Here is a 26,665-nt window from a genome sequence, read left to right as displayed (position 1 = left end):
ATAGGCAGCAGGGTAAGAAATGACACATGCAACATTTCACATTTCTGAAATGTCTTTCCTTCTCATCTGCGAACAATCAGATAGACCCTTGAGTTGAGAATGGCAAAGAGCAAGCCTCTAAAAATAGCAGCTTGAGTTGGTGTTGTGGTCTCCATCCGAGGGGATGTTTGCTTTCTCGCTCCACAGAGGTGGGCTGAATGATATTTTCCGCCTCATTTTGTCTTTGTTGTTTCCCCCAGAAGAGATGACCTATATTATCAGGAATGGAAGATCAAAGAAGGCTTTCTCACTGATCTCATGAAGCTTGCATCTTGTAAGGCGGGAGAATTGGTCCTGATTGTGCAACTGCCACTCTGCACTTCAAAATGTGGCCATGAAGCTAAATGGGTAAAAAAAAAAAACAGTTTCTTTGAGCAGCTGCTCAGAAAAACAAGAGTCCTGATGCTGCAGGTTTACAAGAACAGAGCTTTTGAAAGCTCCTCATAGACACGATCACAGAGAAGTGGTCCATTCTGTGAAAACTTTAGCTCACCAGACTTTTGAAAGTTTTCCAAATTTCAAATGTGGGTCTGTTTGTTTTATTACCTTTACATTTTACCCGTGAATTTCCTTGAGTATTTCAAGTCAGTGATTTGTGGGCTGAGGCTGGCCTTTATTCCAGTGTGGGTCCCGCTGAGCCCATTCATCACCCCTTTATACTGAGAGAAGGAACAAGGTCACCGGTGGGGATGGGCCACCTGCTGGGAGGAGGTGTTCACCTGTTGCTTCCCTGGCTCTTTCTCCTCCATTACCAAACAGCCCACTTGTCGTGTCTTGCTCCATTTCTGGAGCTCCAAGCAGCTTAGAGACACATTGCTGCTGAACACAGCAATAGATGGAGCCGAAATGCCCATATTTCTCCATGACCTGCATCAGTGGCAGCTCTTATCTCTTTAGGAGGAGCTGCGGGAGGAGCCTGTTCCTCGTTCATCAATGAGGAGCCTTCTCCCCGCAGCATCTGAGCGGTAAACATGACGGCTGCTGTGAATCACTGTGGTGGGATTTATCGGGATTGCACTTTTGGGACACACATAATGAAAACGGTTTATTTCCCATCTGAAGATGACTGTCACCGTTTTCAATATGGAGAGCCTCATCTTCATCCAGTTTTGCATGTGTTATCCTGAGTATTTTTATCTATTTGTTATCTTTTAGGGTAAATTAGAAATTCCATTGAAATTCTGTCTGTCTTCTGGTTGGAAACAGAACCAAGATAAAAACTAAACTACCATTTAAAAAGGAATAAATGGAGGGATAATTAATCTTATTGTCAAAACATCCCACAAGGACATGGCAGCTCACAAAAATTGTTCCTTTTTTTATTTAGAAGCCCCTGCATGCATCCTTACTTCTGTCAAACAGACTGAGTATCTCCTGAGCCAAATGAAACCCTGGAAGAGGCTTTATATGTAATCTTCCTCAGTTTCAATTCTGTCATTCTCACGCATCGCACCATTTCGTTCAATAAGTCTTCTCTTATTTCATCATCACCTTGAATAAAAAGCAATGAAGAATATTTTTTACACAATTGGAAATAAATTCAGACATTTTTTTGTTTAGTTACCTCTCCACAGCTTTCTGCACATCTCCTCATTTGAAGCTCAGTGACTAAACATCAAGTTGGCTGCAGAGAAAAGCGCCTTTGATTCAGCTTCTTTTTCATTGTTTAGAAGAAATGAAGCACAAAACATTTATTTCTTTACTGCATTGTATTTGCAAAGCAACAACAGCCGCCTCTGGAGGTTGAAGGTTGTCGGTGCTGCACAGATTCCCATCTGCTGCCCCTGCACCGCTGCTTTTTGCGACTTGAGCCTGAAACTTCATAAGAAAAGAAAAATGCACCTCTGTCTTATAAAAGGGGGTTGCTGCTATGCTGCATTTCTATGTGCACAAAGAACCCTGATGTTGAAGAAATGCCGTTCAAAGATTCCAAACACAATGAACACCACCGACTTTAATAAAGGGAGCAGCCAGTTTATTCAGAGCTCCCACACACACACACACACACACACACACACACACACACACATCTCTGCTCTTGCTTCCTCTGGAAAAATCATTGTGTTGCAGCCTAAGGAACAAACATGCAGTTTGTGTGTATCATGAAAGGAATCCATTTCAGGGAACCGGCTGAGCTTTACAAAAAAAAGACTTAAGGATAAGACGCTGCTTTTCTTGCAGTTTTCTGTAATCTATCATTGAAAACGTGAAATGAGATGTTCGAACAAACGAGGACATCTTCGTTTCTTTCCTGAAAAAGAAGGAATGGATCACAATGATGAGATGGCAGCATATTTAAAAGAGGGAAAGAAGGTTTATGATCTCTGGATGAAGGAAATGCAACCTCGAATGAAAACCATAGCTGAGCAAGGCTGTGGTCAGGAGAACACAGTACACCCACACTCATCCTGAAGCAGCAATAACTAGTAATTGTTTTCTGTGTGCTGCTATCTGTCAATTAAAACCAAGTGAATGAGCAGTGCCTGTGTGGGAGAATGAAGAGGGAACAAGAAGCCAGGTGCCGCTGATCAAGTGAAGCGGATGAACTGATCATGCAGGTGCAGACCTCTCAGCAGCCTGTTGGCGGTCTGCTGTCGTCACGCTAACACCAACGTGTTCGAAGAAGCAATTGTTGCCGCCGCCAAGCAATTTCCCAGTCATTTGGAGTCCGTTGCTCTGCGCTGAATGCTGAAATGTTGCAGAGAAAGGTGTGTCCTTTCTGCCTATTGGGAAGCAGTGATGTAAAAACCGTTTGACCAGACAGAAGAGAGAGAGTGAAACAGCAGGTCAGACAATTGTGATCTCTGCTTTCAGGAGCTGCAGTTGTTTGTGGCACTTATACTGTAGGACACAGTATAACTCATCTCATTAATTATTCAGCCTCTGTTGGAAACAGTGTGCTTTGCCTGGAGGAGAAAAGACTAACAAATACTTTGTCTCACTTATTTGTTTCTCAGAAAACATTCTTGGATCGTTAATAACTCCATCCTCATCCATTAGGAGATGTTGTGCATGTAGCAAAATTTTCTATGCCCCAGGCCTTAGAAAGTAGTAGAGGTTTTCATCTGATCCTCCATGTAGCTCTATGACTCCTGCGACAACTGAAGCAGTAAGAACAGGAATGTCTCAGTAAAGCTCCAAATAGCTCCAAAGTCATAGATTTGAGCCCTGGAGCCCCTGGAAGTGCAACAGATGGACTCCACGGTTTTCAGTTAGGTGTGGAGAGAGAGGCAGCCCCAGAACAAAGCAATGCCTTCCTTCGTTTGGAGGCTGCAGAGCTGGAGAGGTTTTAGCTCCAGAATCACAGGGACTATTTTTGACACACCATCATCTGCACCTACACGCTTGTGCACATGAAGGCTGCTGCTCTGCGCTTTGAGGAGCATCAGAAAGACGTGGAGGAGCAGATGGAGCCTGGACGCTGCAGACACATCATTCGCGGCGGACTGGACAGGACTGCGCTGTCTTAAATAAGCGTGACAGACATGATGTGATCACAGAGGAACAAATTAAATTACTGCTGCATTGTGCTTGAGAATCTCCCTCCCAGTGCAAACGGGAACATAAATCTGTTGCTTTTGCTATCTTCCCTTTTCTCATTTCTAAATTCCCTTTTAATGACCCCTAATTCATCATGTCCCAGTCTGTGAGTGAAAGCACCTGGGGATGCCTTGATAAGAAATGATTAAGCAGAGGAGGGAAGTCATTTGGCTTGCAGAAGTGATTTTGCTTTGTTCAACTTCCTCCAACAATGACCAACCTGCTTCCAATAAGAGTTCACCTTTAATATCCTAAAGTTTATATGCTGTGTTGGTGCATCCACTAAGAAAATGTCTTAATAGTTCATCATTTAAAAATCCTTTGTCTTTTGGATATTGTGCGGTAGAAGCTGTCTTTCTGACTCACATATAACATCATATTTCGGTGCTTTAAGTTATGAGTCTGTGACTTAAGCCCAGTTCCATATCTGAGTATCAACACATTTTCCTAAATTGAACAAGCTGCCGAAAACTGACCTCCACCACTCCAAGGGGAGTCACCAAGGGGAAAAGACAGCTCTTTGAAGCCCCTCTTTAGTAATTTCCACATGTATTGTCCCTGCTCCATCCAGACTGGAGTTTCCTCTGTTCCTTCCACTAATTTATGCCATAAACAAATCCCCATTTCTGGGTCATAAATTTGCAGAGAGGTCTCTGGAGCTCCATGCAGCGCGGGGCTTTGTTGTGCAGAAATCCTCAGTGCAGAGTTGCTGCATGTTTCCTCAGTTTCCCATCACCGACACCCATCTGGACTCTGTCATATTTAATTCAGTTAAACATGGGGACGCAGCACGCCATCCCAGCTATGGAAACCCAGGAACATTCAGGGAGACTTTGTCCTTTGCTGCAGATGTTTGGATTCCTGTACGATCTTGTTTTGTCTATTTTTTAATATGAGATGTTTGCGCGTCAGAAATAATCATTGAATTCCAAACTGTTATGTAAAATGCTAAAAACAATACAAATAAGACAACAAACTGCTGGGCTGCTTTTCTCTTTTAATACGTGCATCGGACACATATGATGATGTGTAACACCCCTCGTTTTTCACGCTGTCCAATAATCACCTCCAGTTGAAATGCGGTCGGCCCGCCCCTGTTGGCTCCATTGTGAATCCGCGTTTAGCTGGAGAGTCCTCTTCCATCCTTTGGCACCACAGCAGCACGCCACGACCGAGCAGCAGAAGGAGCCGCGCGCCTCGGAGGATGCTCGACCGTCAATCCGCGCTTTCCGGTAAGACACGCGCGGCTCGGTCTCCTGCTTTTGCTCTGAATGATCCCCCGCTGCGCCTTCACACCCACCCAGCGCGCCCAGGAGGAGCGATGTCTCCAAAGTCTTCCTGCTCCGTTTAGTTGCCGATTTTTTTCTGGCTCTCGCACGTCGACAGGCAGGACTTTAAATGCCGGAGGGGCGTTGGGTTTGGACCCCCGTTGGCCCTCAAACCCGTCCACTTTGGGACATTCGGATTATGGTCTGTGTTGCGTTCGTGTTGCTTTCGCCGCGCAGATGTGATGCCTTCGCTTTCACGTGTCAAGCGTAGCGCACACCGGAGAAAAGGTAAGCGCAGATGATGGCTTCATCCTCTTCAACTTTTCCATGGCGGAGGTGACCCCCCATCCCCCCCATCCCCCAGCCAACCAATGAATTTCTAAGAAGTTGGGAAGGCAGAAGAGATGGAAATATGTGCCGTTTATACAATGGAAGCTATAAATACTGTCGAGAGTTGTAGTTTTGGGAGCATGGGCTTCGTCAGGCCGTGACAGAGGTATGAATGTTTGGCATCGGTCTTGCCCCCACGAGCCCCCACCCAAAAAAATGTCCCCGTGTGTTTGGCTGTTCCGCCGTCGCCGTGGGTCTGCATATTTTCAGGAGCAAGTCCGGCTCCACGGTCATGTTTGCGTTCTCGTTTTTTTTTCTTCCTTACAACAAGAAGGAAACAGATGCGCCGTTATGTCAACAGACGCATCAACACTCAGGGAAGATTGCGCAATAAAAAATAAAAAAAAAGGCTCCCCGCAGCTTTGACGCTCCAAAGCCGGGCGAGCGGCGGCCGCTTCCCGTTCAGCACCGCAGACAGAGACACGATCCGACGTGTACCCCCCACCCCACCCCCTGTTCGCGGCACCGACGCTACCCCGCGCGCTCCAAACCGAGGCCCGTTCCCGCCTCCTCGGGTTTGGCGCTTGACCGCTGGCTCTCGCCCGGGGGGGCGTTTGAGCAGCTCCTGGATGTGAGATGTTTGCCGAAGCTCAGGTGCAGAACTCTGTGTTCCACTTCCCCTGAGGAGCCCCTGTCATCACTTCTGAGAGATGCCGGGGCCCCACGGAGAGGGGGGGGGGCTGCGTGGAGGACTATCTCACTGCGTTGAAAGACAATTTTTTTCATGAAATCAAAAGCCAGACCCTTGTTCAGAGAGGGAAATATTCAACCCACAGCAGGATGGAGGAGGAAGAGTCTGAGTGATAATGGTGATGACTGTCATCCGTAAAGGTGAGGCCTCAGATCTGCAGCCTCACAGCAGAAAAATCAAAAGTAAACCCAAAAGTAAACATTGCACTTTGTTAGCCAGAATGGTCACATTGGTGGCAGCAAGGACAGTCTCAGGTTTAGAAACAGAGACAGAAAGAGAATGGGAGCTGGACAGAGCATGCCCGCCGGCCTCATGTCTGCACACATTACATTCCCACCGGATGACAAGACACAACGAGATGCACGGATCGCCCTGTTCTCCTCTGTCAGCCACGATATTTGTCTGTTTTTCCTGCATGTTGCGTCTTATTTATATCAAGGTCTGTGACAAAATATCTCAGAAATTCTGATGGTTGAAAATTCTCTTTTGCACGGCCGGAAAAACAGGCGAGCAGAGTCCCGGGCTGAAAAGAGCCCAATGTCCCCCATCCTTTTTTAGTCAGGTCAACTCAAATTTTGATTTAGCTGTACTATAAAATAGCCAAAGATGATCTTTTTGGAATCTAACAGTGAAGGGCTGTGAAGCCTGCATATACAGACGTTGGTTTTTGTGTCTGAGTCAGCACTCCAGCTATTTGTTCAGGTACCACAGTGGGCAGGCATCCTCTGACTAATTTATACACCCTCTTTTGTGGGATTTTGGGACAAATTTAGAGCATCCATTTGCAAAAGCTCCATTTTTGTCTGGCCAAGTGTTGACTAATACGGGAGAAAACGTTTAGGTAAGAGAAGCGTGACATCATCCTGATGGAGAAACTCAACTTGACTAGTTTGGGAGGTGTTGTGGTAAATAAAGAGCAGATTTAATGACGACTCCTGCATTCACATCAATCTGTTTATATCAGTCACTCACTGCTTTAGTCCAGAGAATCAAATCTGGACCCGCAGCTGCTCCGACACAAAACTAGTAAGAACTCTTTCACATTCTGTGCTGACATTTCTCCACATGCCTCCTTCAAATCCTCATGCAGTGATACTATTAAAGTAATCAGACATAATTAAGTCTTTCTTCCTCCTTTTTGTGCCCCATCAAGTCAGCAGATGTTTACAGAGTTTGGAGTTGCTGAAATTAGTCCACAAACCCTTTCCCCTCACAAATCCTCACTCTAACACTAACTCACTCAAATGAAAAATGTGTATTTATTCTAGGTTGCAGATTTGTTTTTGCAGGTAAAGCCTGCATGTCCAAAAGATTTTAATGAAGTTGAATTTTTAAACGTTTCGTGTTTGCCTTCCTTCACTAAAGCACACGTGTGCAGGGATGACCAGGTGCGCTGCAGGTAAATCTGATGGGTCAACCTCATTTAAATCTGACGCTAAAGGTTAAAAGAATCATCACTTAAGGAAAAAATACCACATGTTATTTATGTAGAAATACTTTTAAGATCACTAATTTAATTTTTTAATTTAGAATATTCCTCAAAGTGATGCAGCATTTATTTTGAAAATTACCTTTTTAATCTAATTGGTTTGACTACTTTTAAACTCATAAGTAACAATATGAACGCTGCTCTAGAAATTCTTAGTTTTCCTTTGGTTGGAGGAACACGAGCGAAAGTGGAGGTTCATTTACTGGGAAGCACTTTGTTCTACTTTATCTGTAAAAAGATTTTGGGAGGGGGGGGGGGGGGGGTTATTCAAAACGAGAAAGGCCACATCTGATAGTTTTGGGAAGCAGCACTCAGTTTGAACTCAACCTGATGTTCACAGAAGTGACACTTGATGAAGTCCACAAAGATGGATTTTGGCACCGCGGCTCATGCAGGGCTCTTCACTGAGAAGCCTGACAGTCATCCGACTTGCACTGGTGCAAACGTGCCGCCAGATTCCATTCAGTGTTATCAAATCTAGTGTTAAATCGGGCGGATGCCATGAGCGGAGCTCAGTCCTGCAGATGAAACTCAAAAAACAAGTTTGACTGGTCCTAAAAGCAGCACAACACCTTCAGTGAATTTGAAATCATTCCACGTTTTAATCCTGTTTTTGTCAGCTGAACATACACACAAAAAAACACATTTTGCTTAGAAATAGAAACCTTTTTTTTTTTTCCAGAGAAAGAGTTACACTGGCTCTTTTGAAATTTTGGCTGCAGGCGACAGGACACAGCTGTGGTCGCACACAATAATCCAGTACTGAACGCCTCCATTAAGGCTTCACCATCTTGATTAATTCTGTGTTTTAGTCTGCGATCAATACCTCTCAGTTTTGTAACTAATCCCAGATAAACAGCAGGGACATTGTCAGAGCGCAGCTGAAGCCTTCAGGGCATCTTCAAATTCAAACCTGATTACGTGTTAGAAACACGCCAATCAACAGGGTAAGGCACTGCTTTGTCAAGACACTTGACAAGTGAAATGACTCCCAAATGTCAGTCAAATCCTGCTGTCTCTGGGGGGGGGGGGGGGGGGGGGGGTTGATCTGTCATGTGTGGGCCTGTGGTTTCTTTGCTTTTTTGCTTGTGAGTTTTTGTTTGGACTCCAGCCTGGCCTCTCAGGAAAGGTTTGGGAGTGTTGCTGGAAGCTGCTTGGTTGCCTGCACTGAGCATCTTCCCCTCTTCTTTGTGTTCCAACAGACTGAAGAACGAGCCTGCTGTCCGGTTGCCACCATGATAGCCACAGGTGGCCTGCTGCGCATGAACAGGCGCCAGGATTCTCTCCGATCCAAAAATCGAGCCGAAAACAAACGGAAGAGGAAATCCAAGAAGAAAAAGAAGAACGATGTGGTGGTGGTGAAGGGCAAGCTGAACCTCTGCTCCCCGGCTGGTTTGGTGGCCGCTGTTGGCGTTGTGGTTCTCATGATTGGGGTTTCAATGGCTGTCCTGGGTTACTGGCCCAGTCAGAACCAGCAGGAGTACCAGGAGCGCCGGAGAATGGGGTTCCACGGCAGCAGGATGAGCTACTCCAGAAGTGCGCCTGTTTCCTCCAACGTGACCCTTGACAAGCTTCTTTCCAGTAAAACAGATGGATTCAACCGCAGCCATTCTAACAGCAGCAGCAGCAGCTCAGACCCCTCCCCTAACTGTGGCTTCTTCTGTGACTTCCTGGACAAGTACCTGTACTCAGACAATATGAAGGTCTTTGGCCCACTGGTGATGGGCATCGGCATTTTTCTCTTTATCTGTGCCAACGCGGTCCTTCACGAGAATCGGGATAAGAAAACCAAAATCATTAACCTGAGGGACATCTACTCCACAGTGATAGATCTGCACAGCATACGGTCCAAGGAGTACTCGCCTCTCAATGGTCTGGTGAACTACACACAGTCCAGAAGTGCTGAGGGGCCGCCGGCGCCAATCCCAGCGAGTGGGATGCTCACTCGCAGCTCCTGGCCGTCCACCGGACTCAACCCGAGGGGCGAGTTGAACTCGGATGCGCTCTTCAGACGCTCCTCGTTGGCCAGCAGGCCACGCAGCTGGTCCAGAGACGTCCAGACCTTCACAGACACTGTCTACAGCATCTACAAAGACTACAGCAATAGTGGCGAGCAGACTCCCCAGCCTCGGCAGTGGGAGACCACCTCCCTCGTGACCTCTTCTGTGAATGCTTTCACCCTCCCTGTGATCAAACTCAACAACTGTGAGGTGGAGGCAGAGGGCCGCTCACAGGAGGTCGCGGTTTTGGAGGTCGCTGCTGAAAATGTGAGGGAAGAAGAGCCGGCGAGCTCCCGACAGACTGATGAAATGATCGACAAGCAGAAAGAAGCAGCCGTGATTTGTTCCCCACCTTCAGATCAGAGCCATGAGGACACGACCACAGAGACCCTTCCTCAGCACGAGGCGCCGCAGGCTCTGCCTCAGTTGACCCAGCTGTTTCTGCCAGCACCTGCTGCCGCGGTGATGGGGTCAAACATGTCACTCCACTCACTCACAGATCACCCGAGGCCTGCACGCCGCTGCAGCCTTAATGCGTCCGGGGGTCGTCAAGGTGACAGAGCCAGGCGTTTCAGCTGCCCTCGTCTGGAGCGCTCCAACAGCAAGGGCTACATCAAACTGACTGACCTAGGAGGAGAGTCCTTTGAAGCCCCCGACTCTTCTTTGGTGGCCACAGATCAGGAAGTAGCAAAGGATGCTGCAGCCGCTGCTCCTGCAGCAGCTGCGGCGCCGGACGTAGCTCAGGGAGAGGACGATCCGCTGACGCCCAGTACCTCCGCAGCATCCTAGGCTTTTCTTTTCTAGCAGACAAAACTCTGGTTCTTTGCTCCAGTCCTTCCTTTATTGATGATGAACTGATCTTTGCAAAGGAAAGGAAGAACAAAGAGGAGGCAGTGAAAGATGACTGAAACATAGCCATGAGCACTCGCAAGCAGTGCTCAGTATTAACAAACACCCACTGCTCAACATCCCGCTGTCATTTTTTTCTATATTTTCCATGTAGCAGGAGCAATACTAAAGACCTGAAAGGAGTTTTAGTAGAGATTTGTATAAAAAGAAAAACACGATGAGTTTTCTTTTCTTTTGTACAAGTCTGGAGCAGACATTGTAGCTTGTACAATTACCAAAAGTGTCACTGAGAACCTCTGTTGTCCTGTAGCATTCAGACATGCCACAGAAAAAGAAGTAGTCTAGAGTTGGTCCTCCAAGTTGTTCTGTGAATACCATGTGAATAGGTGAACAGAATCTCAGGTAGAAGTTTGGTTTAGGAACGACACCTTAAGGACAAGGCCTTCCCTATGTGCACACGTGTTCATATGAAACATGTACGGTTAAATAAATCTGACTGTAACGCCTTTGTCGGGTCACATGCCTGTCCTTCTGGGATGTCCTTTCATGCAATGAATCTTAAAACAGCCTGTTTGCTCTGGATTTTTTTTGTATTTTTGTGAGAAAAAGTGGTCAAAGTGAAAACAAAACAAAAACCAAATGATGGAGATCAAAACAAATCATTTATATTTTTCCACAAGTTCTCCTCTTGTAAGATACAAAACATTGTTTTTACTGATGTTTCATGATCTGAGCAGACAAAAATGAACCATTGCATTATTAGAGACTCCCAAGAGTCTAACTGGTGATCTTTAGCATAGTAAAACAGAAGCACAAGAGCTCTCAGCCCATCTAAACAGTTGCACTGGTGATAAAACTGTCAGTAAAGCAGCACTGAGGAGCGCTGTCGGGCTGAGCGTGCTTCCGTCTCGTTGGGTTCACATCACGTCTGGTAGCTGCCAATCACTTGTTCCAATCAACACTAAGTCATTTCTTGAATGGAAGCGATTGTAAGTTCTCTCGCTCACTTGAGTAAACGTCTCCAATTGCGAAAATATGAAGCTCTGCTGGTAAAATCATGCATGCTTTAAAAATAGACCATGCATTTTTGAAAAATGTACAAAAACAAGGCACAGAGTCTCATAAGAAATCTATGGGGGGAAAAAAACATGTAATAAAGAAAACAAACATCGTGTTAGAAGTTAAAATAATGATCAACAACTGTTTAGCAGAATAACTTGTTAAAAAACACTTTAAAGTAAATATCAGATATTTTAATTCCAAGATTTTTGAATATCCATGTAACAGAGAAACTATTAATTAATTATAATTTTTGGTATTAATATTATTAATATTTTTAATCATGGTTTATCCTCCAGGAAACGATGGCGAGGACGATCAAGCACTAATTGGTGAAAAAGTGAAAACAGAGCATCATTTGTTTAAGCATGCCTGTGTTTTACTCTTCACACGATGTCACATTTTTTAAAGCCTAAAAATGTTAAAATTACATTTGTTTGCATGCATAAAGGTTTATTTCAGAACTATTAGCACTGTTGTTGGTCAGGATGACACATGTCATTTAAAAAGAGCAGTTTCAGTCTGACCCTGGAGAACCCAGGAATATTTTTCTTCTGGGCTTTTAAAGTTAATTTGACTATTTATGTTTTGTCCATTCATTTTGGTCAGGAGCAATTCACTACAGCCAAGAAAAAGGAAATTACAAACGTAAATATAAATAAATTACTATAATTGAAAAAACTAAATAAATTAACTGTGGTCAACTTTGACCCCGTCGGTTCTCCAGGAAACAAACACAAAACTCTTCATCAGTATTATAATATAAATAGAAATGATCATGTCAATCACTATGGTGTCGTCAGTTAACTTCCGTCTGTCTGAAGAAGCCGCCTTGTGGTCACGTGACACTGCCGAACACCTCCAGGTGCTGCGTGCCGCCAGCAGGGGGCGCTGCATCGGTGTCAACCGCGGGTTGGGCTCGTGACGGGTGCGTTTGGGGTGTCGCGCGGGGGGTGGGGGGGGCAGGTTTTCCCCCTGCCGGAGGGGGCGGGGTTAGCCTCTTCGCCTGGAGTCGCTAGCCAGACGGAGTTCAGCCACAGGTGTCCTCCAGCGCGCGCGTCTCGAGTCTGGATTTCCGTCCTTCCGGTTGTGAGTCCAGCAGCTTGCGGGGTTGTAGCTGTTTGTGTCACGTCAGGTAAACTTTTTCAATACGCGCCGTTGTTGTTCCACAAACCACGTGACTGTGTTGAACTTGAAGTTCTCGGGAGTGTCTGAGACGTTGCTGTGGGCTCTCCGTGTCCCCTCACTGACGTGTCTCTCTCTGTTTCCTGTCCGGCGCGTGACCTGCTGCCTGCTGCTGCTGCTTTCCCGACGGCCCGGAATGTGAAACGGTGAGTTTGGCCTGTCACCTCACGCCGGTTCACTGTAGGACTCTCACGTGCACAGTGGCACGCGCATCGCGTGACGTTCCACGGTGTAACACCTGTTAGCAGTGCTTTAGTTTAGGAGAGTTTCCTTCAGTGAGGCGCGCTTGGCTCAGCCTGACTGACGCTTCGGAAATGGGAAGCTGTCCCAGCGTGGGCTTCCTTTGACATTCCACTCCACCGGGAGACTCTGTCTGTCCTCGTGGAGTGAGGTCACGGAGACCTCGTGATTATCTTTACGGTCCTTTAGGCTCTACAGTTTTATAGCAGAGCTGTGCAGGAAAACAGAGATACATGCTGAGCAAATTCCAGGATGTAACCCCGAACACCTCCACGGACGCTCCTGTCCTGCTCCTGTCACAGGAGCGTTGGGACCACTCCGTCCGTGTCTGCCCCAGGACGTGTCGTTCCTGCGTTTTCACAGAAACATGGTGATGTTGAGGTAGAGAATGCAAACGTTGGACTCCCTGTTTCGGTGCAGACTTTGGCCTGCCAGCCTCTGAGGACAAAGTCCAGCAACGCTCTGACTGGAAGCTAAAGTTTGTGAACTGCTCTTATCCTGAGAGTGGGCTGGGATGTGTTCACACTGCGGTCGCTGAGCTGATAGTAGTTCAAAAACAGTCCTGATAAAAAGATAACTCTGTGACCTTGTCCTGCATCCTTAGCACACAATAGCTGACAGCAGTGACTGATCTATCTGGTTCAACTGCTTCTTCTCTGTTCATGATCAGGGAGCTCTTAAATTCCCCCCATCAAAGCCAGTTCTTTCTGACACCATCCGATGCCTGTCTGCTTTGGAGCAACCAGCTTCCTGCAGGTCCTTCTCTGGAGGAACCTGCCTGGATGGTGTGGCTCTCCCTGATCTCCCGGGCATGAGTAGATGTCGCACAATCCCGATCCGGCCTGTCTACGGCCTGAAAACATTTTCCTAAATGCTGCCTACTTAGTTTTGTTTTTTCAGTCTGTTCAAATGTAAAACAGGAGGGTTGTAATTATGGGCTAGCAGCCGGGAATTCCCATATTCCTGCTTGGAAGGGTCCTACAGATCTGAGACGGCGGCGTGATTAAACAGACCCGTCATTTTTTTGGTTCAGTGACTGGACTACTTTCTGTTGGGGCGTCATAAAGGAGGAGGATGAAATCAAAGAGAGCTGCTCCTCCTGAGGAGTCTTTGCTTCAGTTGTTTGATGCTGAGATAGTCTCAAGTGACTGACACCAGAAACTGGCTTGACTTCAGTCAAATCACTGCACTGTAGTGAAAAGGACATTATTCCTCCTCTGCTCTCTGGCGCTCACACTCATTGTGTTACTGAAGTCTAGAAACGGCGTCATCTCATTGCATCTTTGGAAATAAATTTCCTTCCACACGTAAACGTAGGGCTGGGCGATGTGGCCTAAAATGAAATCTCAGATTTTATTTTTTTAAATTCGATTTCCGAACCCCCCCCCCCCCCCCACTTAAGGAAAGCAATACGTACAAACGGCAGACAACTTAAAGCAAATTTTGCTTTTATTTAATCAAACAGAAGACAAATGTAACCCCTATTTCTGGGATGGATGATAAATAAATGAACACACTCTTGGAATCAAAATCCCAGCTGTGTTTTAAGTCACGCTTTGTAGGCTACATCAGTGTTTTTCAACCTTTTTTGAGCCACGGCACACTTTAACCTTGACAAAAATCCCGCGGCACACCAGCATCCAAAAAAAAAAAAAAAAAAGGAGAAACTGTCTGTATTGATCTACAGCTCCTCCACAATCTCACATGCATTTTTGTGATAATTGTGGCAGAAAAAGCTGGAAGTTGCAGCTGTTTTTTCTAAAAGATGTTATAAACGTTAAGTTAGAAGATTCAAAAACTGCTTGATGTGTGTTCGTTGTGGTTTCAAGATGTTTAACAAGGACGACATTGTGCGCTGAGACGCTGTCACTTAAACCCAATGCATCATGGGAGATGTAGTTCAAACAGCTGCCAAACGCCAGAAAGACTTGCATCTCTGAGCTTCATTGTTTTTTCACTTGTTCCACGGTCTGATACCGGATTCTGTGGAAAGCTACACCGCTAAAGACGAGCTTTAGCTGGTATTTTTGTTAGAACTGAGAGACTTTATGAGCTAAATCGGAACAAGGAAGTGAAGACTTTAACCACTTCTGATTGGTCAGACTGATGACATGTGATTAAGCCTCCAAGAATGATTGGTGGAGACAGTTAAAGGGGCGGGACTTTTCCAAAATACAGCCGGAGCTGCAGCTGAATAGCGGTACCGTCATTCTTATCAAAATGTCTTTAATAAAATAAAATAAACGCAAAGAAAAAAGTATTTTACGATCTTTCATATTCCTAACTACTCAGTGTTTTATCAGTTTGGATGAACTCAGAGCTGATATCCTGGAGATGGGAAATGTTTTTAGATCAGTTAATGAGGGCAATTTCCCACGGCACACCTGACCATCTCATGGCACACTGGTTTAAAAACACTGGTCTAGGCTAAAAGGAGACAAACATTCACCTTGAGAGTAGGACCATTTTCTAAAGGATAAACAATACAGCTCATATCTGGGGTCTAAGGTTTTAATTAAATTAAGAAAAATTAAGATGATGAAGCAGCAGGAGTCGCGGTCAAGCCCCCCCGCCGCCTCCGAACCAAAAATCCTCTGGCGGCCGCGTCGCAAATAAATACCGGTACAAGTAATAATTACAACGCAGTATTCTTTACTAACAAATAACAGTAACAACTAACTAATAAACTAACTATATAGGCGTTGTAGATTGAGTATGTGTGTGTGTGTCGGGGCGCTGCGTGTGTAGGAGGACTGAGCACGTGCCACGCTACAGCGAGTGAGAGCCTCTGATGTTGTTGTTTGTCGCTTCCCATACCGCTGTGTGAAACTAACGCTACAGAAGCTCTGGGGAGCCAACAATATGCCATTACACAAAAACTTGATTGAGTTATTTTTTTAAATGGCCCGTAAACAAAAAATTTGAATTAATTCATTCAATCGATTTTTCGCCCAGGCCTAGTAAAACGTTTTCTTTATTTACCCGTGAACAGATGAGTGAGAAATGAAGGAGAGCTCTTCTCCATCCATGTCTCTGATGCATCCCTTTTTACTGAAAGCGTGCAGATTCATTTCCTGCTTTTCTGCTTTCAGTTGTGATGGGATCTTTATGCACTTTTTGACTCCAGGGAAGTCATTTCTTTCAGTTCCAACAGTGAAGTGAGGCTCAAAGCTTAGACTTTGGTTCTTGCCCACAGGTGTGGCAGTGCTTTCTATCCGTCTGTAATGAGCTGTGCATTGCTGTTGTCTTCAGGGAGTGACTGACTCGGCCCTGCCGAGTGGAGCGATTTATCCCAGCGTAGCTGGACCCCTCAAAGGCAGCATGAGGCCGTGTCATCCTACAGAACAGGGTATTTATAGAGGAGATGGGAGTTTGGTTTCCATCCAAACTGTTTTTCCACTTTAGGATAAAAGCTCATGAGTTGCTGTCAGTCAAAGCATTGGCGGGTTCTGCTACTCTTCTATAAAAATGTCTCTGCAGGAGGATCTGCAGTTCGAAGGCGGAGGCTTGACAGCCGTGTTCCAACTCGGCTGCTGTTGCTTGAGTGAGTGGGTCGTGTTTTGTTGCTGAATGATCCCTGTGAGTGGTGGGTGCCACACCACCACCCGCCGGTGCACTCTTCATCCAATCTCTCCATGCTGCGCTATGGTTCGCCCCTCAAAACCCTTTGGGTCCTCCACCTCACCAGTCAGTGCACCTCATCAAGCAGGAAGAAAACTGTTATTCTTGGGGGTGTCTATTGCTGCATATTATAGGATTTTTGCAAACAAACACCAACTCTGAGTGCTGACATTTCCTTTGTTTCTTGAAAACCTGGTATATGAAGCAGAAAAGCTCATCAAATCTTGTGATCTGAACTTGTTTTATGCACAGAAACTGCTGTGCAGCTTAGCCTCATTGTTGTTGTTGGAGCTTATTGTTGCGCTCACCGCTGGTAAGTTTGTCATAGTTTTTATGATTTGTAACATAGTGACGATTTATATTAAATTTTTTGAGCATTGCATTTACCTGCTTGCAAAGAAGGCACAGGACTTTATCCATGAGGTACGACAAAGTAAGCATTTGTCCACTTAGCACGAAAGCGCCTTTTCTCCTCGCCAACACGTTTTTTTTCCTCAAAGGAACCTGCTCTCTGTCTCCGAATCCCGCTCCGATTCCTTTTCCACTGCCGTCGTCACGCTCCTTCCTTTCACAGAGGAACTGACATAGAAAATGTTATCTGCCCTCTTGTGGTGAAATTAACACACTGTACCGTTGACATTGAGTCGTTTTCCTGCAGATGTTGCCAGAAACCACAAAACAATATTTTTCCACGCAAGGCACAGCTGGTTTGATAACCATCAATTAGGATTTGTTGAGGGGCCACAAAAAATCTTCCCGCGGGCCGCCATTGGCCCCCCGGGCCGAACCTCTGCTTTAAATGCTTCCACTGCGGTCAGTCTTAGCGAAGGTTAAAAACCTCTGGGATAAGAAATGCTTTTTGGTGACTCACTGAGACGTCTTGTGTCTCTGGCTCTAAAGGCGTTTGTGTTGAGGTGACGGCTGTTGCCTCAGTCAGAACGGCTCTCTTAGCCACGCACGCCTGCTGAGCTGCAACACTTGCAGGTGGAGGAGAGGTGGGTGGGTGTGTGGGAGGGGGTTTCTTGGTTAAGGACAAAACTCAGAGCTGAGCTAGCACCAAACCACTGAGTCCACTCAGTCCAAAGTGTCTTTTGCTGCTGCAATCAGCACTGCTAGAGGAACGTCAGTGAAACCTCTGCTGAATCATCAGCCTTTTGATAAGTTTTATGACTGCTGTAGTGGCTCCATCTACACCCTGGTCATGGTTTTCTGAACATGGATGTCCTTCACAGATGGAAGACTTTGAATCATGTCCCACAGAATCATAGGTTGTGTCCAAATCCCCACCCTAACTCGAAACCACTAGAACTATATAGTGCTACTATGTAGTGCCCTTAATTTTTAAAGTAATTCGGACTCCAAGGTCACTACTTTTTGTTTTTAAATGGCGATATGACGCCATCGATTTCACAAAGTTCAAATCTAATTGATATGAGCGTTTTGTGACGATTATTTATGAGTCCTCTGTCTTCTGAAGATAAAAACATTGATTTATTGAAGAAATACATTTAAATACATTTTTTTGGCAAAAATTGTTCAGACGGAATGCATTGTGGTCTTTATCCTCCGATCTAGTGAGCACACTGGAATTTGCGCAAAGACTTCTGGGAAATTTCTAGGGCACTCAATTTGGGAATTGTAGATTCGGACAGAAATTGAAAATGGCAAACGCCCTATATAGGGTGGGAATTCCGACATAGCCATAATGTCTTCCAGGACTCGTAGGGTGATGGGAATGTCGGCCTGGCCTTTCCTCCTGTGTCCTCTAAATCCAATCACATTTAGTACCAGGTGGCTCTGCCGTTTTCTGCTTCCTGTTCAGGGAATTAAACTCTTGGTGAGGTACTTGAGGTTTCTGCAAACGGTTTAGTCAAATATAGTAATTATTTTGTTTTTAATAGAAAACGGTTCACTTTAAAGTATTTTTTGATGAATATTTGTTAAGAAAATTATTACAAGAATACCATCCTAAGGTGAAATCTTTCCCAAATTTTTAATCAGATGACAGAAAAAAAATCGTAGTATCACCACTAGTTGGCATTTACAAGGAGTAAATATTTTCATGAGTGCTTTTTACTTAGCATAATTGATCTGGGTACACAGTAGCCACGCAGGAACATGGCGTCTGAACACAGCAGAAAAAGTGACGAGTTCAGCAGCCACACAAGCCAAGTAAAGTCCATAGATCACATGTTGTCTGTCGCGTGTGGTATTAATCATTCTGCTGATCAGGCTCTTTACAGAAGACTCCCTCCAAGATGTTATAGATGTGCTCTCACACTTATCTGAAAGTCATTATCCTGACCAAGACTGTTACAAAGACATAATTAGTTTTTAACATTTGCACAGATTTTCTGGAGATCTTTGAAGATGGATTTCCATCTTTATTATCACTTCAAAGCCTCTAAACCCCATAGTAGGAAATTTTCACATTTAACCACAAACTCTGTTCCTCACGACAAGTTACACCAGTTTTCTTCAAACATCTACCCTGATTCTCTCAACAAGGGGGATGAGACTCTAAGTCAGGGATGTCAAACTCATTTTGTTTTGTGGGCCACATTCAGCTCGTATGATCAAAAGTGGGCCGCACTGGTAACATAAAAGCAAAGTAACCTATGGTCAGCTTGTTGTCTGTAGCTTTGTTTTTGCTTTCTCAGTTGGAAAAAATGCCTCAACCAACATGTAATCACTTATTATGACACATTCATTCACAAAGGCCGATGGATCTCAAATAAAAGGCATTTAACTTTAAAAAATATTGAAATATTGGTTTATTCATTTGTTTTCTAATCCGTTTGTTCCCTTTCGCGAGTCATAGGGCTGCTGGAGCCTATCCTGGCCTCTTAGGGGCAAAGGCAGGGGACATTCTGGACAGGTCGCAAGTCTGTCGTAGAGCCACAATCCCATACCTATGGACAATTTGGAGTAACCAATTCACCTATGAAGCATAATTTGGGATAGTGGAAGGAAGCCAGAGTCCCTGGAGAAAACAAGGGACTCCGGTTTTCCTAGAGTGTATCTGAAAAACCGAAAGCTGCATCAACTCAATGTTCTTTCATAAACACTGGAATGCAAACTTTTACCATCAATTTTTTTCAAATTCTTTTTTAAGACTTTCCTTTTTCATTTTCTCTGACCTTTTTTCCTTGTTTTGAGGAAAAACAATCAGATTTAGTTTAAAGATCCGCTCCGATCATCTTTTGATCTATTTTCAAAGTGCTCCTAGTGGTCTTTTGATTATTATGCCGTTTTTAGACCAATTTAAAACTCCTGTGTCGTTTTCTGGGAAATAGTCTCTTCAGATTGGCAGGAGTTCATTGGGAATTCGCCTCTGACTTTTGGGCGGGACTATTGGTGCAGAGAAAGCCCACCCCTATTTCCCATTATCCATCTGTTTAGAATCTCCTGCTAGCTTACAGCCCCTCTCAACCCCATCCTAACATAAACAATACAACAAAAACGGTGGTTCAGGGGCCACATTCAGAGCGATCCGGCCGTACAGTTCTAATCCAGATTCCAGCTCATATGAGGAAAACAAAGACGTTCACGGATCTGCTTGTCTGCAGGTGGATGCATCAGAATGGAGCAGAGCAGGGAGAATTTGACCCCGCCCATCACAGATGCTGCGTCACAAAACTGAGCTTTTTCAATCTGCTCCTGATTCATCACGAAATGCATATTTAATCTTAAATTCTGTTCACAAATGTCCCCCGTCATGAGAAAAATGCTACAAGAACAAGTTCAAAACACCCCAAACCGTTTTCATTGGAGTGGGTCTTTAAGAATCTAAAATAGTCTAAAATAAAACCAGTTCTGCTGAACTTAATTATCTATGTAGTGTTTCTTAAACTGCTTTTGTTTCATGAATTTGATGCATAAAGTTTATACAGAGACATGCTTATAAAGTGAAGCTGTCCCAGTGTGGGGAATATCATGAAAAGTATATCTTTTCACCATCAAAAATATTGGAAGTACCGTAAATTCCGGACTACAAAGCGCACCCGATTACAAGCCGCACCCACTTATTTTCACGTGTTTAACTAATTTTATACATAAACAAGCCGCGTCGGAGTACAAGCCGCATGAGTTAGGCAACATTTTCATCCTGACGGATCACGTCCTGACTCACAGAGTAAGTGTGATTCATTAGCACACAGTGAGTGGAGTCAGTTTTGTCTCAGGCCCATGTATTTGAGTATATCTGCATCTGCCAAACAGTATGCACCTCTATTCTGTTCACAAGTTCCTCAGTTATGGTTTTTTATTTATTTATTTTTTTTACTTATTGACAATCTAGGTATCATACATAAAATTACAAACAGTAACCATATAATCAACATTAAATCCCTCAGTTATGATGAGGAAATTTACATCCGCGATCCCCCATTTCCCATGAGTCTTAGGGGCTAAAGGCGGGGCCAACGCCCGGCTCGCCACACTGTTGTACGTGTTTAAGAATGAGTAAGTAGCAGCAGTAGATGGAGGGGCGAACGGGAAAAGCTCTCCTTCCGCTTGTGTCGCGGCAGCGTTATGGGAGTAACAGGGCTGGTTAAAAACACACCAGTAAAATAAAGCAGCGGCGACTGAAAAGCGCGCGCCTCAGCGCGGTACGCGCGCCTCCTCGCGGCGCGTGGGTCAGAAGTTTCCTTCCACAACAAACACTTGCTCCGCGGACGCCTCGAGTAAGCCCTGGCTGCAGCCTGCAGAATGGCTCGACGCCTCCGCGCTCCCGCGCGCTCCTTGTCTCCCCTTCCTATCTACTCCGACAGCTCTGGCCATGGCGGCTTCAAGGAGGAGCGCTTCGTCCCCATTGCGCCGGTGGACGGAGCAAATCGTGTCTGTGCAGAGCAATCAGACTTAATACTGTACGTTTTGTGTATGAGGGGCGGATGCGTTGTTACGTGTGGGAGCCTTCAGACTGCCATCGGCCCCACTGCTCACACGACACGCAGTGTCCAGCTCACACGGAGGCTGTGAGCGTTTCAATGCAAAACTCCGCTCAGTCCTTAATAACCGTTAAAACGATCACGTCAATTTGTGTTTCCAGTCGTGTCCCGACAAAATAAAGGCTGATGTTATTCCCATATATTTACGTGCAGCCAGCCGAGTCACTATGACTCTGATGTAAATTCACTCCTGAGCATGCACTGTTCTCTCCGTCACGCAGCTGACCGGCTTTTCCAAACCCGTTGGTGATGGTGGATTTTTTCACGCTGCTTTTAAGGATTGCTTTTAACTTGAAAGCTTCATCATATTGTAGCGGCGATCACGTGCACGTTGGGTCTAATGGCACCAAAGGATTCTGGGATGCGGCCGGGCATGCGTGCTTCGTTTTGTTGAACCATGACTGAAGTGTCTAAGACCTGAAGTCAAGTCCATGCTGTTTGGCTGCTTAGAGGTGTGTTGAAAAATAAATGACTTGTGTTTGGTGTTAGAGAATTCAAACCATTCACCGTGTCCGAAAATACGTACACGGCGGCCGCCAATAAAATCCATAAATTAGCCGCTTCACTGAATAAGCCGCACGGCTGTAAGCGCAGGAAAAAAGTAGCGGCTTATAGTCCGGAAATTACGGTAATCTTTAATTTCCTGTTGAATATTGTTTTGTGCTTCGCTGCCGCCGCCCTGATGCCCCCTGACCGGACCGTCAGTCAGGACAAACTGTTTTAGAGTTTACCTGGTCTGAATCTGCTCAGTGTTGGACTGCTGGAAGAAAAAAACACCTTAAATTGTCATGTAGGGCAATTTTTCTCATCATCATGAGATGATAAAAAAGTGAAAGGATTAAATTCTGCAAAAGTGAAAAAGTCCGCTTACACTGCACCATCCAATGTCAAGCCTTTAGACTAGTTTGACAAAAAGGATAATGAAAAAACAATCCACTGACAAATACTTGTAAAAATTATGAGGAGAACGTCTTGCAGCTGCAGTTTCTCTTCTGAAATCTGTTGATGGTTTTATTGGATCTGTTGTTAGGCATCTCCTAAAGAAGAACAAACAGTTGTGGACATTGACCTCAGCCCTGATGGTTGCTTTTTAAAGCGGTAAATGTAGGAAGTAAAACGTGCAGCGTTCAGCACTTAAATCAAAGGCACAGCTCGGTGCTGCAATTTAGGAGTCGGTCCAATGTCTCTGTCACTCCAGCATGTCAATGTCCTCAACTGTGACGTTCATGACTTCAGCACAACGTGCAGGAATTCAATTAGACAGTCAAAAGTGACCCCCTGAAAGATTGGGCAGGAATGTAATAAAAACCAGTATGTCTGCATTCACAGTCGGCTTATGCGCTCATCATCGACTTCTTTGAACATATCGTTTAAAAAAACCTATTAAACAAGGCTGAAAAACTGACTTTAGAATCACAGGAATGCGTGCCTTTTTTACAAAGTTGTAGTGGCAGCAGCCTGTTTGAATAGTTTAGACTGAAGCTATGTTCACACCGGCCATGTGATGCGTGTTCTTTAACGTTCATTTAACCCACGGTGCTCTCGCTGGACGAACAGGGAGGGGCTTTTTATACTGTTCACTACCACCTACAGTTGGAAGAGGCTTGGTGTGAAATGCGAAGCCGTGCAAATCTCGCTCCAGGCTTTTTTTGTCACAATATACGAAGGACTCGGTGTTAAATAATTCCAGCCGGGTACAAACCGCAGACATTAATTTCTCATCTATGACCAATTTTCAAATGGTTGGCACTTCCGGGAGTTAAAGGGGACATAATCTCTACGTTGCTACCAAATCGGAGTCCCCGATTGGTCAAATTAAATCTGGTTTAACTTTCAACATGCATTTAATGGCTGCGTGTTTTGTATGTGGAGCCTGAAAACAGACTTGAAAACTTGCGTAGCAACGAGTAAAAGCAAGAGTTTTGAACGTTAACTCTCATATATGTGCGTTTACATAGACTTTTCATTGGCGGGGGCGGTGTGAATGTAGCTTCAGAATGTTGCTTTGCAGTTTAGTAACACATCTAATCTTTTTTATGTTAAATCTGAGATCCCAGAGTAACCTTATCGGATTAACACGTCAGTATTGCAGCATCTGTGTTGTAGTGTCTATGGTTACTGTTAGCCTAAATAAGGAGAAAAGCAGCCAACAAAGTCATATTTCTGAAGTCCTTTCCAGGTTAATCTGTTTTCAAAAAATGTTGCATACCAAACAAATAAAATATTCAATAGAAAAAGGAGGATAACTTAAAGGGCCATGCTATATCCTGCTTTTCTTAAGCCTTTCAGAGTAAACTATATCCATTTATATGATCATATATTACTTTGGCATATGAAAGAACCGTTTTTGGTGAAATAATAGTTTTTTTTTTGTAAACCTGTTTATACCAGGAAGTATGACGACTATCTTTGAGGCTCCGCCTTTCTCTCCTTGTGTGTGCCGCCCATTTCATGACGTCACTCTAGAGTCGGCCTTAGGGGCGTGCCTCCGTTACGCCCATGAAAATAAACATCATCCGACTTTTCGCAAAGATGGATGTTAATATTGTTTATAGATAATTAAAGCGTTTAGCCGATTACCGCCAGCTCCACTGGGACAGTGGGCGTGTGTTATTCTGGGGGTGGGGCTGGCAGCAAAGACTCTTCCTGGAAGGGGCGGTTCCTCACTTTGTGGCGTCACAATATGAGGACTCACTGGTGCTCAGAAAGCTCAGAAACACGTGAATGGATAAAAATACTGCTTTGGGGGTGTTTATAGTGAGGAATGAACAATATAATATAGTTAAAAGCTCAAAAAGTTGATTTTGCATATAGGGCCTTTAATAGAATTAGCTTTAAATGCTAATGTACATTTATGAAAGAAAAGACAAAACTGATCACCTATTGTGTGACACTCAACAGCACCATGCACACTGTGGTTTCTGCAAGACGTGATGACGTCAGCTGTAGGTACTTTAACCAATGTACTGTGTCTGTTACGTTTGCCCACAGGTTGCTGTTGGTGAGTCTGATTTCTCTAAACACGCATGACATGATTGCAGCTGTTTGAAAACAGAGCTCGCGTCACGGGCGGCCCTCCTGGCGCGTGCATGCGTGAGCGTGCTGCTGCTGAAATAATGCCGCGGTTGTCCTGCTGATATCCCACAATTCTGCTGCGGGTTGCAGGCTGCTGTGTGATAGGCTGCCGGAGAGGGGGAGCTGCAGCAGAGGAGCAACGCTGTCAGGAAAACACAAGCCCGCCACGGCTGCAGTTCTCCCCGCCGAACAAGGACAGCTCGCCCGGTAAAAACAAAGCTTTCATTTTGATGCCGACAAGCGCCCTACTTGCGGGGGAAAGCCTCGTCTCCGGTTGTTGTTCCGTCATCGGATTCATTCACGCCTCGTTTTGGTCGCGTGAGCTCGGCTGCCGCTCACACAGTCACACTTGATCTCTGTAGTCGTTGCTGTGTTGTTTAGGCGGAAAAAAGTGGAGTGGACGTAGCTAGCCGAGTCACAAACACGGCAGGTCATGATGAGATCGTAACCGCGCGCGCGTTTCGGGACACGCCGCGCTGCGAGCAGCGTCGTGGGGAGGAAGGGTTCGCTTCCTTCTCGTCTGCGTGTCGTGTGTTGTGGACGAAGTCAAGTTTTGGTCGGTAGGTTTTGAGGGGGGCTAACGGGAAGAAAGTGAATAACTGGGAGGAACGGAGCGACGGGGAAGCCCGCGCGCCGCTGCAGACATCAGAGCGGGACGGCGGCGAGCCGCAGCCGCGTGCGCAGATAGTACTTGGAAGAAGTTGATGTCGCAGGTTAAGACGGCGTACACTCGGCTGCTTTGATCTGCAGTGCGGTGGGCGTGGCTAAGGCCAGGATGACTCGGGCCGAACCCTGATTTAGCATCCTTACATCCCGGTAGGCGCCGCGTGCTGAAAGGCAGAGCCCGACGGGGCAATGTGCTTCAAACTGCACAGTAAGCTGCTGCTACTGCCATCAAAGCTGGAGCTCCGAGGAGCAGAAACCCCAGCAGGCCTCGTTTTGAAGCTTTCGGAGCTCTGCCTTTGGGGCTTCACCTCTGTAAGTCCCAGAGAGAGGAGAGCTTTCTGAATCAAAATACACCAGAGTAAGAACACAACTCTCTTCATGGTGTAAAATTACTTCAAAGACTAAGTGTGATTTGGAGAGTGAAACCTCTCAGATCAGCTAAGCGTTTAATTTATAAAGGAATTGCTATTGGTAGAATAAGAAAATCTTCTGATGAGCCAGTATTGACTTCATAAAGGACAAGCAAGGTTAAACATTTCCAAGTGAGGCACTGTGGCTCCTTCGCTAATAACTGATCCAGACAGGGAGGTTTTCCTGCAGGAGCCTTTGTCTGGATGCAACCGTGTTGTTTGGATTTTGTTGCATTAATGTCCCACTCAAAGTAAAGTTTAATACAGTGTAAAATCTTTCCAGTAGTCTTTTAATTATAATTAAGCAGTTTTAAGCCAAGTGTATTATGTTCATTCCTCACAAAAACGAACCCAAAGTGGTATTTTGATCCATGCGAACATTTCAGAGAATTCCTCTAAAAACCTGCTCTCTGAGCACCAGCCCCTCCCCAATCCACAAGGAGGGGTCCTCACATTGTGGCATCACAAAGTGAAGAACCGCCTCTTCCAGGAAGAGTCAGCGCTGCAAGCCCCGTCCCCAGGCGATGACACATGCCCACTTTCTCCTTGGAGCTAGTGGTCATTGACGAAACGCTTTCCTTTTATATGAAGAATATGAACATCCATCTTTGTAAAAGTTCAGATGTTGTTTGTTTTTGTGGCCGGAGTCTCAGAGATCAAGCCCCCTACATTCCGGGTAAGAAAAAAAGGTGTGAAAATAATTCATGTTTCATTTAAAAAACTCTTTTTTTCGTGTGCCAAAGGTTAATATATGATCATATATATATGGATATAGTTTAATCTGAAAGTCTTAAGAATAGTATGATATGGACCCTTTAAAAATTAACTCCTTAGTTGTGGGTGTGGAGCATTCTCGCCCCTTTCCTGCCACCCATATATGAGAGCTCTCTGTTTACATGCTCTCCTAGGGGCTTAGGAGGCGGGACTCTTGGCACAGAAGCAACTCTACGTTAATATCCCAGCATTCCTTTGTGTACCCATATATAGCCAGCTCGTATGGCTGTAGAGTCCCTGTGTGCTTTTTTTGAAAAAGACAGTAATGCTAAGAATGTAAACGCTGAAAGGCAAGCGGATGGGATTTATGACCTCCTCAGCAAAAATGCTTGAAGTCACCTTCATGTGACCAGACTCTTCTCCTTAAAATTCTTCTGCTGAATGCTAATGCAGTCTGAGTACTCTGTCTAAAAGGAACAA

The 26,665-nt window shown here is 45.1% G+C and overlaps 2 protein-coding genes across 50 annotated transcripts in view; both read left to right on the top strand.

The window, feature by feature from the left end:
• The first annotated feature begins 4,566 nt into the window (after window positions 1-4,566).
• Window positions 4,567-10,835, top strand: tmem200cb (transmembrane protein 200C, genome duplicate b). 2 transcript variants are annotated; one of them, XM_004078712.5, is made up of 2 exons: window positions 4,567-4,811; window positions 8,620-10,835. In XM_004078712.5, exon 2 carries the CDS (start codon window positions 8,653-8,655, stop codon window positions 10,204-10,206), a length of 1,554 nt encoding a protein of 517 aa, XP_004078760.1. In that variant the 5' UTR covers window positions 4,567-4,811; window positions 8,620-8,652; the 3' UTR covers window positions 10,207-10,835. The 2 variants fall into 2 exon arrangements, with proteins under 2 accessions (XP_004078760.1, XP_020566399.1); XM_020710740.3 differs by lacking the exon at window positions 4,567-4,811 and adding an exon at window positions 4,875-5,135.
• A 1,379-nt stretch (window positions 10,836-12,214) lies between these two features.
• epb41l3b (erythrocyte membrane protein band 4.1-like 3b) overlaps window positions 12,215-26,665 on the top strand; it is a 47,538-nt gene continuing 33,087 nt past the window's right edge. For 10 of the 48 annotated variants that reach the window (XM_078935373.1, XM_078935366.1, XM_078935361.1 and 7 more), the window contains exon 1: window positions 24,347-24,602. The gene's annotated coding sequence lies outside the window, so the exon portion shown is untranslated. Of the gene's footprint in view, window positions 12,657-16,002; window positions 16,100-16,230; window positions 16,295-24,266; window positions 24,322-24,346; window positions 24,603-24,685; window positions 24,956-26,665 lie in introns of those variants that run through there. The other 38 variants (XR_013650716.1, XM_078935344.1, XM_078935346.1 and 35 more) reach the window with 14 other exon arrangements.

The sequence above is a fragment of the Oryzias latipes genome, chromosome 17 (genome assembly GCF_053564925.1).
Source record: "Oryzias latipes strain Hd-rR chromosome 17, Olatipes_Hd-rR_3.1".
Lineage (NCBI taxonomy): Eukaryota > Metazoa > Chordata > Actinopteri > Beloniformes > Adrianichthyidae > Oryzias > Oryzias latipes.
This window is presented reverse-complemented; position numbering and strand designations above follow the sequence as displayed.

Coding starts and splice junctions, on each gene's coding strand:
- tmem200cb (XM_004078712.5), top strand. CDS start 8,653: ATGATAGCCACAGGTGGCCTGCTGCGCATGAACAGGCGCCAGGATTCT.